General features: G+C 35.2%; 1 protein-coding gene across 2 annotated transcripts in view; it reads right to left on the minus strand.

Moving 5' to 3' along the window:
- gad1b (glutamate decarboxylase 1b) overlaps positions 1–18194 on the minus strand; it is a 28461-nt gene that overhangs the window by 3933 nt on the left and 6334 nt on the right. For both annotated transcript variants that reach the window (XM_007244144.4, XM_007244143.4), the window contains 12 exons: positions 16726–16869; positions 15883–16125; positions 14658–14748; positions 6467–6579; positions 6048–6163; positions 5695–5774; positions 4824–4878; positions 3304–3420; positions 2354–2418; positions 2161–2239; positions 1583–1732; positions 259–366 (listed from right to left, as the gene is read on the minus strand). In XM_007244144.4, the coding sequence (XP_007244206.2) occupies positions 259–366; positions 1583–1732; positions 2161–2239; positions 2354–2418; positions 3304–3420; positions 4824–4878; positions 5695–5774; positions 6048–6163; positions 6467–6579; positions 14658–14748; positions 15883–16125; positions 16726–16869 (1361 nt within the window). The remainder of the gene's footprint in view (positions 1–258; positions 367–1582; positions 1733–2160; positions 2240–2353; positions 2419–3303; positions 3421–4823; positions 4879–5694; positions 5775–6047; positions 6164–6466; positions 6580–14657; positions 14749–15882; positions 16126–16725; positions 16870–18194) is intronic.

An 18194-nucleotide genomic window follows, 5' to 3' on the forward strand; every position in this document is an offset into this window, starting at 1 on the left:
ATACACTTTTGATGTGGACAGTTTTAGTGAACTACCAGGTTTTGTGTGGTTGTTTCATTTTCTCTGTACCCTTTATACGTAATAATAATAGTAAAAATTCCTTTTTTACAAAAAAACTTTTTTTGTATACAGTCTTTAATGTAATTTTCTTGAAAAATTCATGAAAATAGACATGAAATGTGTAAATGTAGAATAGTCTGGCTTTTGCACACTTCTGTATATAAGCGTGTGCGTAATATATGTGTTTATTTATCTTACCTCTCCTTGGAAGACCATTTCGTAACCCGGGCGGTTTTTGATTTTGTTGTACAGGTATTCTGAAAGCTCCAGGCATCTGTCTATGTGCTGCTCAAACCCCACGGTACCCTGTGAGTGAATCAGCATTAATAAACAGTGTCAAACATACACACTGTAAAAAGCTTATTGTAATTTTACAGCAGATAGTTGCCAAAAAAAGACTGTAAAATTACAAGAATTCACTGCATATTACTGTAAAATAAAACTTATAAATTATAAATAAATACATTAAAATACTGTAATCATTCTTTACAATAACGATTTAATTTAAATGTTTGGTTGTCAGTGAAATAAAGGAAAATGATAGCTAGCTATACACTTTTGTATGTGAAAGATTCATGTGTTTTTTCTTATTGTGTATTCTTACAACACAGTACACAGTACATTCTCAGGAAACTTCTTCAAACTAACCAACAGTTTGTTGCTCAAATGTTTCATAAAGCATTACAAGATGCATTGCATTCTACTGTTTTACAACAGAATATTATTAAACAGTTATTTACTGTATGATTTTACTGTAAAAATAACACAAAGTATGTTATGTGTATTGTCCATGAGAAGGAAATTTGGTTATGATAATTTTCAAATGTTTTTTTAGCCTATTGGTTCCTTAACTTTTTAGACCATGTGCCACCCATGATTAAATTAAAACTTGTGTGCAATCTGACATTACTTAATATTGTGCTTATGCCAACAGAGACATTTCAGAAAGTTTGTGTTAGGGGAAAATAACAGTATAGCCAGACCGTATAGTGAATTACAGTGTCTACATAGCATCCCTTTGAACCCTATGTACATTATTTAGCTATAAATCCTAATACATAATTTTTGTGTGTAGGGCCTATGTAGCTGATATAAAAATTGATCAAATGTGAATGTAATAATACTGTAGTCATAAGTGTAAAGAACTGAATGCATGTAGTAAATTGTCGAAGGTCATCTAGTATACTACATTGGGATTCTTTGCATACTTCCAGTGACTTGCAGTGTCTTCTGGAGGTAACTACTCAAACCAAGGGTCAGTATGTGGTTCAACAGTGTGATATGATATCTACAGAACATGTACATTACTTTTAAAATATTTCATTTATTTAAAAAAAATCTATAATCTACAATATCTAATGTCATAATCTGTACTTTAAAGTTTTAAATAAAGATATGCACATAGTATGACACACAGTACACATAATACAGTTGTATATTTTGTTATGTGTCATTAAAATTATTTGTTGGTAAAGTTAAACTGAACTGAACTTAACTCAAAAAAATATCCAATGTAACCCACCTTAGCTTTCCACATTAGCCAGAATTTGAAGATATCCACATGTCGGCCACACTGAATGGCTTTATCTCCAGTGTCGTAGGTAACATCATACTGTTTATCTGGTTGGAACAGGTATCCAGCACACATAGAGTTACAGCCCTGAAGAATACCCTGAAGAAACACAGACACAACACCTGCTTAGCCTCATTTAACCTTACTAATTCATTTAGGCCTAGTTATAGACTAAATTTTCCTTTTAATAAAGAATCTCCATTAAAAATGCTGTGTAGTCCAGGACAAGGCTTAATTTCTTAATAGAGCAATACAATGCTGATGATTAAAATGAAATGAATAGTTTTGATTCAAATATAAATTTATATGTCAACAAATTGAACTACAAAAAAAACCAAGAAGCCAAGAATGAGCTTTAGGTTGCTGAGGTCATGCTAAGGGCAAGAGGAAGGTGTATGCCAGAATTCAAGCAGCAATTCAATTCAATAAAACAATCATACATACATCAATTAAATCAATTGTGTATGTTTGAGTGTGTGTAGTGTGTACTAAATAAAGTTTGACTGTTAATGTAGCGTAACACTTACCTTCTCTCTGACCAGAATAGCGGAACACTGGAGCGGGACGCCCATCATCTTGTGCGGGTTCCAAGTGACTGAATTAGCTCTGTAAGAGTCAATAAGCATCACTGTATCTTTAAACTGTGTCATTACCTCCGCTCACACACGCTCACAGAGTCAGTCAATAGTAATTAGAGTTCAAGTTTACAGCACACTTTACCTATGAACGCCGTTCAGCTTGTGGCGGTGCTTCCTGGACATCAGCAGGCCGCCACCCCACGCGCCCTATAGATACGAGTCACAGCACACACACACACACGAAAGGTAATTTACACATATACCTAATATAACAAGACTAAATTTATACAGGACTTTGTGAGTTTGGTGAATAAAAGTAATGTAACAAAACTACAACCCAATAAAATCTCCAAAAATGTGTCAGAATGGAAAAAGCTAATAAAAAAATATATATTTTCTACATTTGACCCCAATAAATTTTATGTTTGTCTGTCTGTCTGCTTTGTTAATAAATTATATTAATTAATACACATTTATTCCTGCATTTCAAGATTGCAACCCATACCAAAAAACTAGAACAGCAAGAGCATTTACCACTTTGTAATGTTACAATTACCATCTCACAATCCTTAAAAAGAAAATCACAGAGGATATTAAGTGAAGTGTTTTAGGTGTTCATTTTAATTTTCTTCCTGCAAACACATCATAAAATGTGCAACACTGATTGGGAGATTGCTGGTTCGAATCCTGTTCATGTAGCTATCCCTTTAAAACCCTCCAAGCATACATTTCTCTGAAAAAATATCTAGAATACTTTTCTATCTGACTACAATATATGTTCACATGTTTCCACAGTGTGATGGTCTATCCCAGATGAACCTCTGAGCCCAAAAATGTTGACATCCGCCTCTTTTTGAACTGCTGCTGATGCAGCATTGCCGAGTAGCGTCACAGCGCACTCGGAGGAAAGCGCAGTGACTCAGGTTCTGATACATCAGCTCACAGACGCCTTGTGCTGATCGACATCACCCTAGTAGTGATGAGGGGAAAGAGCGCCATCCACCCACCCCGAGAGAGCTAGGCCAGTTGTGCTCTCTTTTTTTCTGATTTGGGGTTGTATATAGTGGTTGTATATAAAAAAAAAGCACTTACATCCACATGCAGCCAAAGGTTGTACTTCTCGCAGATATCTGCAATGTCATTGATGGGGTCAAATGCTCCGTAGACTGTTGTTCCCGCTGTTGCATTTACAAAGAGTGGCACATAACCCTGCAGCACACAGAAGAAAATATATACCCTATATGAAACTGTCTGCAAAGAACTTAATACTGGCATTATTATACTAAGCATCAATTATTGCAGACCTACATTTCATGATTTAAATGCAAAGAAAGAATCTAAAAGTAGAGGATCATTCTCAAACTATTTATGAACACCCCTCTACGCCACAGAAATTGGAGTAGTTTAGGAGTAGTATAGGAAGTTTATATGATACAGAATTCAATTACTTTGCTGTAAAATAATTTATTTACATTCTGAAAACATAAAGGGTTTTGTTCACTCTCTGCTTCATTTAATCATTTTAGATCAGTAGGAGGAATCAATCCTAAATACTGAAAATTTGACAAAAAGACAAAAACTAAACAACTATAATGAAACGAAAGGTTTGAAGGACACAAAATGTTAGACTTTTATTCAGGAAAATATTGATTTTAAAATGTTCATGAAACGTTTTATGATTTTTATTCATTATATTTTGACAGTTACATATTTTCTTCCAATTATTTTTTATTTATTACAATTACACATACACTCTAAAAAACAGAGGTACGACATGAGTACTTTTTTGTACTCAAAGGTACACTCTTCATAATTGTACCCTCAAAGGTACAATATTGGTCTTTACAGGGTCATATTTGTTCCCTCTGAAGTACAAAGTAATTTCTAACAGCAATAAGTACAGATTTGTACCATTTAACCAGCCAAAGGGTACATTCAGTATTCTGTATCACTGTACTAATAATCAATATATATGTAAATTGCACATTTTTTTTTTGAAAGCCAGACAATTTTGGATCATCAAGTTTTTGAGCCATATTTAGTTGATGATAATGTTTATAATTTTTATAATCTTTACAGGCACAAAACCAGGGTTATAAGGTACAGCCCCAGCAACAAGCTTTGTGCTCTTTTAAGTACAAATCTGTACTTGCTTTTTTTAGTGTGTATGATTTTCAGTAAGATTTCTAATTAAACATGAAATGTTAAGTAATGTTTTACTACAAATCCTCAAGATATAGGCGTGTAATATCAGGCAGAAAAGTGTTAAGGGGTTAACTGAATATTTTTTATGGTTGGCATGAAGAACACGTCTCCCGGGAACAGAAATACTCCAGAACACCACTGTGTTAAAGTCATATCTATTACACTAGTGTGACACATGAAGTGAAGTGAAAGCTGCTCGGTTACTAAACACTAATCCATCTCTCAGTTTAAGACGGCTCCTCTGTGCTGCTTTATTGATCCACTGAGCTCCAATAGAGCGGCACTAACCTCGCTCACTCACAGCAAACAGCTCTCAGCACTGATCACTTTATAAGGAACTGACTCTGGGCCTGCAGCCACAAGTACAGTCAGACAGCAGCCTGAATGTGTGTGTTTCTAAAATTCACCTTCTGTTTGGCATCGATGATTTTGGCCTCCAGGTCAGCAGGGATGACTCGTCCCCTGAAACACACAATGCAGATCAAATCAGCTCAAAAACCAGCAGAAACACATGAAAAAGAGGCTATCAGTGATGAAAATTATGCTGTAGAATATTATAGGGAATACTGGGATATAGTGAGCTAGACCCGATAGGAACTTCCTACAATGTGTACACTGTCGGAACTGACCCACCACTCGACCACTAGTTTAACAACTAGATCTAATTTAACTGTTCTGTTATGTTACGGGTCAAACTGACCATTTTTAAAGCTCTAGGGAAAAAAAAACATTATTTTTCATTATGGAACTTCTGCTTGCCTTAATTAGTGTAATCAACATATAATATGAAAATGGTTCATCTCAAATATTTGCAAAAAAACCCTGTTAAAAATTAAAACTAAAAACAAAATTGCAATGTTATATTTCAATGTTATTTTAAACTGTTGTATTTTATATGTTGGTCTTTCACAAGTAATGAAGTATTTAACATAAAAAAAAAACAAAACGTTTGAACATTCTTATGAAAAACAAGAGAATTATCCTAACTGAACCAACCATAAGGAAACACTATATTATTAATATATTGATATTGATAGAATAATTAGCAAAGGAGTTTGTAATTAAATATTTACACTGCTTCTTAGGATTTTTCTGGTTACAGATATAATATAATATAATTTAATTAAACATGCACCGGGTAATGTGTATTGTGGGCCACAAATAAATCATAGACAGGTCTAGATTTGGGCCACATTAATGTTGTTATCAGAGGATCACCCTGAAAGGAAATCTTTTAGAGACAGTGAGTTCTGAACAGCACTGGTTCCCTCTGTTTACCTCTCATCTGTGCTGAGCAGGATGACGTTTTCTTTACCAAAACCCAGAGCAGCTCCAGCTTTGGTGATCGAATAGTGACTCTAAAAATAAAGAAAGAATAAAATTCTTCACTAAGGTACACAAAGAGATAAACATCTAAAATGCAAAGTCATTATTAGAGTTATTATATGCATATAAATGCATATTTATGTATTAGTAAATAAATAAAACCCTATGATCTTCCATTAAAGAACATGCATTCTGTGTGTGTGTGTGTTTCTATGCTACACATGCTTTCCCAAGTGTGAAACTAGACTCTCAGTAATTTGCAGGTGGATAAGCATGCAGTGAACTGACTGATCCCGTTTACTCACATGCTCTGATGTGAACAGAACGAGGCGTGGTGCTGCTGACATGCCTTTGGTTTTGACCTCAGGGAAATACTTATACCGAGCAATCATCACACTGTACATGTTTGATATGGCGCCACCTGTGAGGAAAAAATGTGAATTGAATTAGTTGAATAACTAATTTCCTCATGTAGTTTGACACTAATCACTATGTTGTTATTGTATTGGCTGCATCCACATTTCATTTTTACAAATATTTTGACATTGGTTCAAAGTTAGAAGTATGTTTAAATGGCCGATTCACAGATTTTTCTATTTTTGTAGAAATATAAAGAAATACAGTTTGTTTAATATATGGTATACAATTTTGGTCAATACAAAGTCACTGATTCCAGTAAATCCAAGGCATTATTTCTTTTTCAGCTCCAGACAGGTGAGTTTACCTGGTGAAAAAAGCCCATCTCCCTCTCCATTCGGCCAGCCAATCATCTCCCTCATCTTCTTCAGAGTCAGCTGCTCCATCAGCACAAACACAGGAGCGATCTCATAGGTGAACCTGAAGATGAAGAAGAAAGAGGCAGACTTGAGTATTTTTTTTACTTATATTTTTTGTTTAAGTATTATGTAATTATTGTGCTGAAACCATATTTTTATTTAACACTTTCAGACTCTGCATCCAACACTAATTGAGAGCTGTTGTCCATCAGAATACACCATGAACCAGCCAATGAACAACTTTATAAACCAATGAAACAGTAACTAGAGCCACTGAGGGAATGTAACAGCTTATTTTTACTCATTTTTTTTTGTTTAGAAATGGTTTCTAAAATAAAATGGTCAATATGAAATATTACACAAATGCTTTGAATGCAATGAAAAAAATAAATAAATATATTAGTCAATTGGATTAATTTGCCATATAGATTTTATAGTATAATATTAGTCTTCTTTTCTGTGCATTACAGACAGAAAACAACATTCTTGACTTTCTATCACTTTGAAATCTATCACAAATCTATCTATCTCAAATTCAGGTGTGAAAGGGTAAAAGTGTCAAAGACACACTGTGTTTCAAAAACAATATTCAGATAGATTCAGACATTTACTTATTAAGCAACACTATAAAAAGTGAAAAAGTAAAAAAATATGAGACACCTGCTCATTCATTGTTTCTTCTAAAAGAATATTAAAAAAGAGTTTATCCTTCTTTTGTTGGAGTAACTGTCTCTACTGTCCAGAAAAGACTGGCATGACTCAAATAACGCTTTGGGATGGTTTTTCAGACAAAGATTAAGCCTAGATTAAACAGCCTTTTGAATGGAGATTTTCAATTTCCATTCGATTTTCCATTTTTCCATTAGTAAGGAAACTTTGCCCTTACGTTGTTGGATATTTTATTCATTATAACTGTATGTTTATATGTTTTTGTGAAAATACATGTCCTCCTCCTCTTCTCATTCTGCTGATGTTCACAATAATGCAAATGTACTTTCTATCTTTCCAGCCATTTCCGCTTATTTGACTCAATAAAATGAACTGGCAAGAAATGCGCCGATTTGCACTGCATGCTGGGAAAGCAGAGCAGTGCACAGACTGCTAAAATGGACTTCATCAACAAACCTAATAACAGAATCTCAGAGATATCATCAATACCAGCAGCTGATTGTGTTCAGCTAATTTCAAATCCTCATAAAAGCGATAAAAGCGGCGTCTCTGGACGTTCACAGAGCTGGCCGACATTACACACTGTTCCATATGAGATAAATCCTGCTCCACTGCAGTGCTCTGAGTCCTACTAATTAAAATAGTGCTGTGATGAGAGAGATAAGCGCTCATTTCAGGGAGAGGACTGGGAGGGGGTTTAATGAAGGGAGCCGATGGAGTGATGAATATCTGTCAGTCTAAATGAAGGGGTTGAATCTGACAGGAAACAGGTAGGGCACGGCTGCTGAGAGGAGATAAGGCCATGTTTCAGTTCAAATCTTTCTCATTCACATACACACAGACTGAGGCTGTGTGTGTGTGTGTGTGCGTGTGGGGTATGTAACACAAAAGGAACAAAGAGCACCCAAACACCACAACAGGCTCACTGTTAAACCTTTAGAAGAAGATGCATATACTGTAGGACACAAAAATGAAATAAAACAAATAAAACATAACTCATGACTCTTGAAGGCTTTTCTGTCAGTGTGAACATGTGAAAATATCCCTTACAAAAGGTGTCATTAGTAACAAAAACCCTCATGTATTGAATGAATGAATGAGAATGATTGGTCATTGTCTTTAAGCCTCTGGACTTTTTTTGAGTTATTATTACAATATAAATACTATTAGAACAATAGTATAATTCATGCTTTTAGATATGCGGTAGATAGAATGTATATTACTATTAAAACTACTATTACTATTACTATTAAACTATTAATAAAAGGACATGTTGTAAAAGAGCTACATAAATAAATTAAATTTATAAATTTAAAATAAATTTATTGAATGAATGTGCATTCATACCATAGCCACGCCCCTTTATTAACCATAACCCTGTTCTTCATGTACTACAGCTCCTGAATAAGGAAGATATCGGCGGATACATGTACCTGCTTTTTGATTAATTGGCCGTTTTTACATCAATATATGTGCTTTTTTTAATGCAGTGTTGTTTCCCCCTCCTCTTCAGTTAGCAGGCAGTTATTGTAAAATAAGAATATGTTCTAACTTAAAACATAAAAAAATATATTCTGCTGTTAATTTTACATTGCAGTGTATTTTAAAATAACCAGACAGATGTTCTAGTCTAAAATGTATGTATGTAAACATATATGCACAACATACAATAGGCTGTTTCTATAAAATAGCAATTCTGTATAGGACTTTTTCCCCTTATGTGTGCCTTATGTTTGCATGCCTGGTAAGGACATTTCTGGATCTCATTTTTGAGGAAGACAATGCAGCTTTCTGAATTTCTGAAGCTTTCTGTGCTGAGCGTGACTAATAGCAGGCCTTTGTGGAACTCGAGATTTCATAACTGTTGTATCTTTTATAACAGAGTTATATAAGCTACAAAAATGTATTGAGTAATAACTACTCAACTACTAAATGAGCAGTCTATAAATTTTAAACTTTCAAATGATTAATTTTTTATCTTAATTTTCTCTTTTGTGTGTTTTTTTATATTGTTTTGTGTCAATTAATTTTGTAATAAACACATATAGACATATGTGTGTATATATGTATGTATGTATATATATATATATATTAGTTAGGTAAAAAGGGTAGGCAATATATATATATATATATATATATATATATATATATATATATATATATATATATATATATATATATATATATATACAGTATATATATATATATATATATATAGTCAAGGGCTATATAGTCAAGTGCCTATTAAAACTGAAAAATGTGATTTGGGACCATTTCTATTGATCTATTGATTATATTATTTGCCACTCCTTTATTTGCATTATGTACCTAATTTGGCTAAAGACCAGGTTTTGTTCCAGGGTTCTCCAGCATTACTGTGTGAATCTGATTAAAATTCAGCCACAAGAGCATTAGTGAGGTCAGGGTGTTTGGATGTTAGATGACTACCACCCCATTCCATCTCATCCTCAACATATCCTAAAAGTACTGGATGGATCTCCATCATTCCAGAGAACACAGTTCCACTGCTGGCATTAGACATGGTGCCAATAGGTCAATCTGTATCTGCTTCACCTATTTTATAATTAAAACATTTGAAGGGGTGTTCATAAATCTTTTGTGTGTTGGACTGAATCAAGTCAGCTGTAACTGTGTTCTTTTATACATATATCATGTAACTTGACTCATTTGTGCTTCTTGATGTCACAGAGTTTTGTTTGTTTGAGTTGATTGATTCCTTTAGGTGTACATTTTACGCACAATCATTTCAGAATATATTGCATATATACATATATTAAATAATAAACTTGAAAATATTAAACTCAATATAACTTGATACTATTAAACGGATATGTAGCCTACTTTAAATTATTACAAATATACAATGCAAGTATAAAATTACCTAATGTCACGCAAGAATCTGTTCAGTTTTAGATGTATGAGTGTGTGTGTGTGTGTGTGTGTGTGTGTGTGAGTGTGTGCATGTGTGTGTATTTTAGCACATTAGCAGCCAGTCAATATGTGTCAGTGCTGATTATTTCTAATTAATCACAGTGAGTGATGATAACATGACTGGAGCTTTCGTTCCATTCACACACACACTGACAGAACGGAAAAAAGACAAAGGAAGATCCCACTCGCCCCTCACAAAGGCCTGTGTGTGTGTGTGTGTGTGTGTGTGTGTGTGGAGGGGGGGGGGGGTGTTGGGCTTGTGGGCTTTGGTTTTGAATGACTGACTTGCTCTCAGTGGGGAACAGATAATGCTGGGGAAAATCAGACCCAGCAGGGCAGCGGCATCATTCCGAAAGATCTAGAACAGCCCTGCAGGGGGGCGACTGAGTCAGATTTACCCCCCAGCAAAAAAACACAGCAACACACACACAGACACACACAAACAGCTCTAAGCCTGGAGAAATCTAACAGCTCCAGTGTTATCCTGACTGTGACTTTGGCACAAGGGCGTTCTACATTCTTGTAAAACAGATTTTTTAAGTTCTTAGTAGCCTATATGATAACCAAGCAGCAAAACAGTAGTTTGTAGTAAGTTCATTATACTAATATCACAGGCCTGGATATGTTTTTTTCCCCCCATTCTTTTCCCAATTTATATGGCCAATTACGGAGCACATGCCTCCTCCAATATATGTGAAGTCAGACTCCACCTCTTTTCGAACTGCTGCTAATGCAGCACTGCTGAGTAGCATCACAGTGCTAACGTTCGGAGGAAAGCGCAGCGACTCGGTTCTGATACATCAGCTCACAGACGCAGCCTTGTGCTGACCAACATCACCCTTTTCATGTCCAAATCCTTTCTGTTGACTCACAAACTGTAACATTTAATGGATTTAGACAGAAAAGCAGCTGCAACTGAACATCAATATTCGCCTTTAAATGCCAGCAGTGCCCTCAGGAGCTTCATTATATATTTGAGCTTAAAATTAAAAGGTCACAGTGACCTAAAAACACATGTCTGTGTGAAATGCTCCACAGAAAGAGTCACACATTTCATCTCAGATCAGAACATAAGCACAGTTATAAACTCAGACTGCTGCAAGAATGATGAATAACTTCAATCTGACAGCTTAGAAAAATCTAAAATCTAATATAACATTTTGCCCTTTTGTAGTGGAAAGAGATATGTTTAGTGTTTTATACTGAAGATTCAGGACAAGGTCACACATGTCCTTCAAACCACCTTGAGGGGAAGACTTGCTCATGTGGTTTTAACTGTTCTATATGAAAATGCACATACGTATATTATAATCCTAAAGTAGTGCATATTAGTAGTAGCATCATAAAGCTTATTACATTTGGGATAAACAGGAAGTTCAGTTTTGATAAGAAATGATATTAGGTTTATGTCCCAGTTTCTATATTTTATAAATTTCATGCACATTAGCGTTGACATTCCTCCTTCCCACCTGTTTGTGAGAAGGACATAAAGGTACAGTAACATGCAGAAAAGGCAAAGAAAATAAAAGGAGACAGAAGAAGTGAAAATGAAGTTACAGTAATGGAACACACAATAGAAAGTAAGTGACAAAATAGGAAAAGGTAAGGAAAAATATTGATAGCCATTTAAACTAAAAAAAAAGAAAAGAAAAGATCTGAAAAGTTGAATATGTTGAAAATAATATGAAAAAAATAAAGATAGAGAAAAGTGGAGCAGTAAAGAATAGTACATGAAAAAATAAATAGAAGAGAAAAGAGAAAGAGCAGGAAAGGATTGGGACATATAAGAGAGTAAAGAAAGGAATAGAAAAGGCAAAGCAATAAAGAGGAAAGGAAACAACATGATTTCTATACAAAAATCGAAAAGCCTGGAAATGTTAAGAACTCACAACTAATAACAGAAGGAAGAAAATGACAGAAGTGAAAAAAAAAGAACGACAAACAAAGGATATCAATGGAAATTTAAAATGTAAAGAAAATAGTGAAATAAAGGAAAGGACAAAAAGGAATGGAATGGACAAGATAATAAGAGAAAGTCAAAGAAAGGACCAGAATAGAAAGAAGAGGACAAGAAAAATAAAGAATATGACAGTAAGATAAAGGAAGGTATTAGATTGAAAAACAAGGGAAAGAACATAAGAGATTTTAAAGAACGTGAAAAGAAAGGAAAGAAAAATCAACAAAGGAATATAAATGAAAACTATCAAATGTTGGCATCAGTCCAACATATCCCACATCAGTGGATCTCTATTGGTGGTCAGGGATTGTTTGGGGTGGGAGAGTATTAGGGGAGGTAATTCTCCAGTGCCACCAGCCATTGTTTCTATAATGGTGCTTTAACAAGCGTTTCCTCGTCATAAGTGAGTTCTATTAAAGAGTCCTGCGTTTATATTAAGAAGGGCGGCGGTAATGAAGTGCTCTGTCCTGTGGGACCAGAGCAGCCACCCGGCCCGACACACACACACACACACACAGAGGGAAGTTTCCACGGCCCGGGGGTTTTGTGCCGGCCTCAGCTGGCAGCCGCATCCTACCAGCCCTCAGTCAAGCCCAGTCAATGAGCCGTTAACAAGATCTGCACTGGAGTCTGGTCTGAGCCGGAGTGATGTTAACCGAAAAAATGAGACTTGGTGTAAAATTATTCAATCTGATACTATTTTAGAAACACTGAGACTATGTGGCTCATTGCACATCACACCTGGAAACAATTCTGATTACTTTAATAGATATTCCACTGAATGCATGCATGCAAACTGTCCAAAAAGTCTTATTGATTATACAACCTGCTTCTTAACACTTTAGACCAATTGGAATGCTCCAAAATTTCATGGATCCAAATCTGTTTTGACATTGACTTCCGTTGAGGGTCAAGAAGTTTCTCCTGTTAGGATGTCATTTTGGAAATGGTTTTGTGAAAGAGAATTAGACATGTATAAAGTACTAAAGAGCTAGACTTGAGTGGCATTTTGACTTAAGTAGAAATACTATAGAATTACTATAGAAACATTTTTGTACTCAAGTATTGTAAGTAGTTTATTCTATAATGTACTACTGAAACACTGAAAGTAAAAGTAGGAGTATTCCAGTGAGGTCTTATTTTAAATCAGCTTGATCGCTTGATTGGCACCCGTCATTTCAGTTTTTATTTAATTTGGTTTCCTTAAAGGATTTTGTTCCATTTCCAGTTGCTTGCTGGACCTGAAGAGCTGAAATGGCAAAAATAATGAAAATAAAATTCCTTAAATTTTTCCTTAAACCTTTTGACCAGTAGAGAATATTCAACACTTCATTCTACTACTTGTACTTCCTCTAATTTTAGGACATAATATGACCTAAATAAAATGAGTTATTTGAACAGAAACTTGCATAACACCAATGCATAAACCTAGGTTGTGTGTGTGTGGGTGTGTGTGCTTGATAGAGAGCAGGTCTCCCCAATAACTGTTACCAGACACTATTACCAGAGATCATCATGACATGGTGATAATGTTCTTGAACCCCAGTGTGGGTAATGTCTGTACTCTTCACCCTGTACAGTCAGACTGAGGGTTAGTGACTCAGTGCAGTGTGATCAGACAGCTGTAGCATTCGTTTGGATTATAATTCAGAGCTGTTATGAAATGCGGAGCTCTGTGTGCTGATCAATATGCAATCTAATCTGCCTGCAGGCCACGAGCCCTGGCTGAGTGTCAGGACATCCAGAGACATCAATCAATACAGCGACAAAACCAGCCCCGCCGGCCCCACAGCCACAACACACACTTTACATAACCTCCCAGCATCGGAAAATACTTGTACAAGGATAAACACACACACACACATACACAGCTACATTGTTTGCCTCCTGCCAAAAAAGGAAGATAGAATAGAAGAAAAAAAGAAATTGACAGAAGAAAGGAAGAAAAAGGGAAGCAACACACTGAAAAAAAAATCATTGGCTCAACTTAAATTAAGTCATCATTTTGCTTTGACTTAGTTAAGTTGTAAATATATAACATTTCAAATTTACTCAACTTATTCAATTTTTGTTTAAACAACGATAGTTAAATTAGCTCAATATTTTTTTTGTCAAGTTCTGTGGGCTTACTGTGACATACTGTGACAACTAGGAACACAAAGTAAAGGTAACTTGCTCTTACAGCCTACAACACCGAGGCCTGACAATCAACACATATATTTCACAACTGCACGACTAGGATAAGGTGGCTTTGGGTAACAGACAACACAAAGATGCTAAGTAAGGAAGAGGCCACACCCAATATGCAAATATATGGTGCCAGGAGCCTATAGGAAAGCTGTATGAACCAACACTGTGGAAAGAGCACTGACACATGTAGTTTACTACATACTAAAAATTGGTTAAAATATTTATTTTTCAGTGGCTCAACAAGCATTTTTTGGTTTTTCAGGTTGAAGTTCTCTAAACTCATTTTATTGAGTTCACTCAACTTGGTAATATTAGTTATCCTGACTAAAACACAAAATCACTTTATACAGTTTAGAAACTCAATGACTCACATGTTGGTGTTCGCTGTAGAGGTCAGCCACTCTCCAGCCAGGCCGATGATGTCCAGACCCGTAGAAAGCTGGTTAAAAAATCTAGGGTGTCCTAAGAAAAGACAGAAAATGTAAAATAATGTGAAATTAAACATGTGCTATTCCTTAAATTACTCATATCACCCTTCTGAAATTAAATATTGAGCTACATCAACTGCTTAAGCAACGTTCCCTAATATAAATGCAAATCTGGGTCAACTCCACACTGAGGATGTTCCCATTAACCCTGAGATGTTACTCGACTGAGAATATTCCATCCTTAGGCTAATAATATGCTAATTCTAAGAATACACCTCACTTTAAAAATACGTTATATTATAATGCTGTAAAACTCCAGGGCATCAAGGACCATCAAACAAAGTAGCCAACTAATATTCTAGGGTCCAGCACCATGGACAGTTCCAGTCAGCACCGTTTCCTCAGGTTTAGATTGAGTTTATAACACAGGTTGCATCAAAGATGCACTGCATCAAACCCAGCTTTGATATTTGTATCAGCCTTTTAACTCCTAAACCAAAATGTAGTTTATAAAATTAAAAATGAAATTAAATAAAACACATTTAAAAAAAACTCAAAAAGTTAATATAATAACTTATATTAATAATATAGCAAGGAAAAATGCTCATCCCGTTTTTTTATTCTTTATTATAAGGTAAACTTTGTTTTTTTTTTTGCTCCTGGGCTTCCTCTATACAAGCGGAATCCATGCTTCAAGCCTCACTAAAGAACAAACTTCACACATGCATTTCTGGACAAGCTGAAACACTGAACCAAATTGAAACAGACAGAAGAATGGGCACTGAGGTGGTAGACTAATATTACAGCATATTAAATTAATATGAAATAAGTACAGTGTTCTCACAAGCAATGTCCTGCATGTATCATCAAGTTACAGTCAAAAGTCTGTTCAGCCTACATTAGCAAGAATAGAGACACTCTTTTCTATATTAATGGAGCAAAAACATGCTATTTTAATGTGAAAATGCTACATAATGATCATAATGATCTTTGTTAAACTACCATTTTGAGCAAAAAAGAATGCAAAGTAAAACATGTCAGCCTTTAGTCACTCTTCCTCTTTTTTAACTAGGGTTAGATGTTAGGAATCTGTTAACGATTGATGATGATTTGGTCGTACATGTTAAAAACTGCATGTCTGTGCTTAGGGAATTTGATCTCCATCTACCTGTTCGGACTCCATACTTCAGTGTATCTCTGCAGTCCACCAGGATCTGCTCCAGAGATTCAGGCTGGTCGGAAAGCTCCAGGTTAAAGCCCTCCATGCCCTCCAGCAGCTGATGTGGGTGGTGGAAGTCCAGAACTTTGGTGGATCTGTCGAAGGTCTTGCGGACGTAGGTGGTGAGGATGTCCATAACCTCCAGGAGGAACTGCATGGTGGGCTCTTCTCCATTTTTCGCAGGAAGTAAATCTGAACAGGAAATACAATTCAGTGAGAGGCACACTGTAAAAATGGAGTAAAATCATCAGATGATCAGTTAAAATTAAGTATATTTTAGGTTGAGTATAATTGAGAAGTGAAACAGTGTGTGAGTGGAATTAATCTCTAGTGCATGAATGTGTACTGCTACATGTTTCTCTTCATTCTCAAGACAAAATGTACTAAACTGAAGTTTTCCATATTCGACAAAAAACTTGCAAAATACATGCAAAACTCGGTCATCTATTTTTTTACTTTCTAAACTCCTCTACTATTAAATACTATTAAAATGATGTTGTCCAGAATTATGTGATTGAGGAATTTAGGGTTTTAACAATGCTTGCAGGCATGAGATCATGCATGTGTTCATTGTTTTAAAACAGTAAAATAATAAAATATAATACTTCAAAACTGTTTTATCAGTTATGCATGTGTAAATTGCATGCATATTTCTGTTAATTCAATGCATGTCTTTTTTGTGCAGTTCATTGAGTTTCAGCACCCTGGACAGCTCCAACCAGCTAATAATAAATAATAATAAAAAAAAACAACAACAAAAAAAAACAATAAAAAACAGTGTTTCTTTCTTACCCCGAGCGAACAGGTTGGAGAAGTCAGTCTCGGTGCGTCTGAAGTGTTCTCTGTCACTCAGCTCACTCACCAGCTGCTGCTTCTGGCTGAACGCGCCCACCATGCGTCCTTTCTCATCCAAGCTGTTGTTCTTCTGCAGGAAGCCTGTGTTATTACACGGGACAGAGGAGGAGGACGAGAGAAACGGATTGTTCTCATTAGAAAACATCTTTATGCTGTGTAATTTAGTAGAATTTAGGCTGATTTCACAAACTGTAAAACAAGAAAACAGCAAATCTCAGCTGGCTGATCTGTAGAGCAAGTTAAAAGCGGTCCGGCACATGCTTTGCTCTGAGGGGAATCCATGTGGTGGGCTGATATATTTATATATGGACCGGGTCAATGTTGATTTAGGGTGTGTATCAGGACAGTGCTATTTATGGACATGTTTCGCCCGAGGGCTGCATTGACATCATTGACCATTGATTCAGTCAGAGGAAGGACAAAATAAGAAATTAGAACCCTCCTGATATAATATGACCCATATACACCATCGCATACTATATGTTAAATATAAACCCTTATTTATACACTTTAAATACAGCATCATGTACTTGCCCCATGTACTATATCTATACAGTACACACACTTAACCCTATAGTATACTACACCCTACTCTTGAGTCAGAAAGAATCAATCACTAATTAGGTATCCCAATATTTTTGTCCATACACACCATCTTGCACATACTCACATAATGTAAGCCCATCAATTTTCCTATATATAGATAAACATGCAATATATATATACACATATATCTTCAACTTCAACTATATATATGGTAACACTTTATGTTAAGGGACACAAATTAGATGCCTGACTATCCAAGACTGAAATTCTACATTAGTGACTTATGTAAATCTTATTACTTAATACTCAATAAACCCCAGTACAGACATTAATACCCATTAATATGTATACATAGGTTATAGTTCACAAATGTGTAATTCAGGCTTTTTAGAGTATTAAAACAATAACATTTAATTAATAACAGTTCATTACAAAATAACACTTAAAAATGTACATTAATTAACAGTGCTTATGACTGTTATAAACACTGTTAAATGTCTCAAAGAAATGTCTCAACTAATTACCGGTACTAAACATTAAAGACTGTAATGTTTATAAATGTTGTAAATAATATAAAATTGAGATATTAATTAAAAACAGAAATTCAGTTGTAAAAACTGGCAATTATAGTACCCTTCCTTTGAAGTGTTACAAATAAATACATATCCTACAACTGTATACAACATATATCCTACCATATATTCCCAATATGCATTTTCACTGTGCAATTTTTTACAATGAAGCATAAAGTGAACGAAATTCCAGCTTCCTTCTCATGGTGACCTAATTTTTTTTTCAGTTGATTTTCACTGACAACATCCATTGGCCCTCATGTACACCCAATATGAACTCCCCAAACA

The sequence above is a fragment of the Astyanax mexicanus genome, chromosome 5 (genome assembly GCF_023375975.1).
Source record: "Astyanax mexicanus isolate ESR-SI-001 chromosome 5, AstMex3_surface, whole genome shotgun sequence".
Lineage (NCBI taxonomy): Eukaryota > Metazoa > Chordata > Actinopteri > Characiformes > Acestrorhamphidae > Astyanax > Astyanax mexicanus.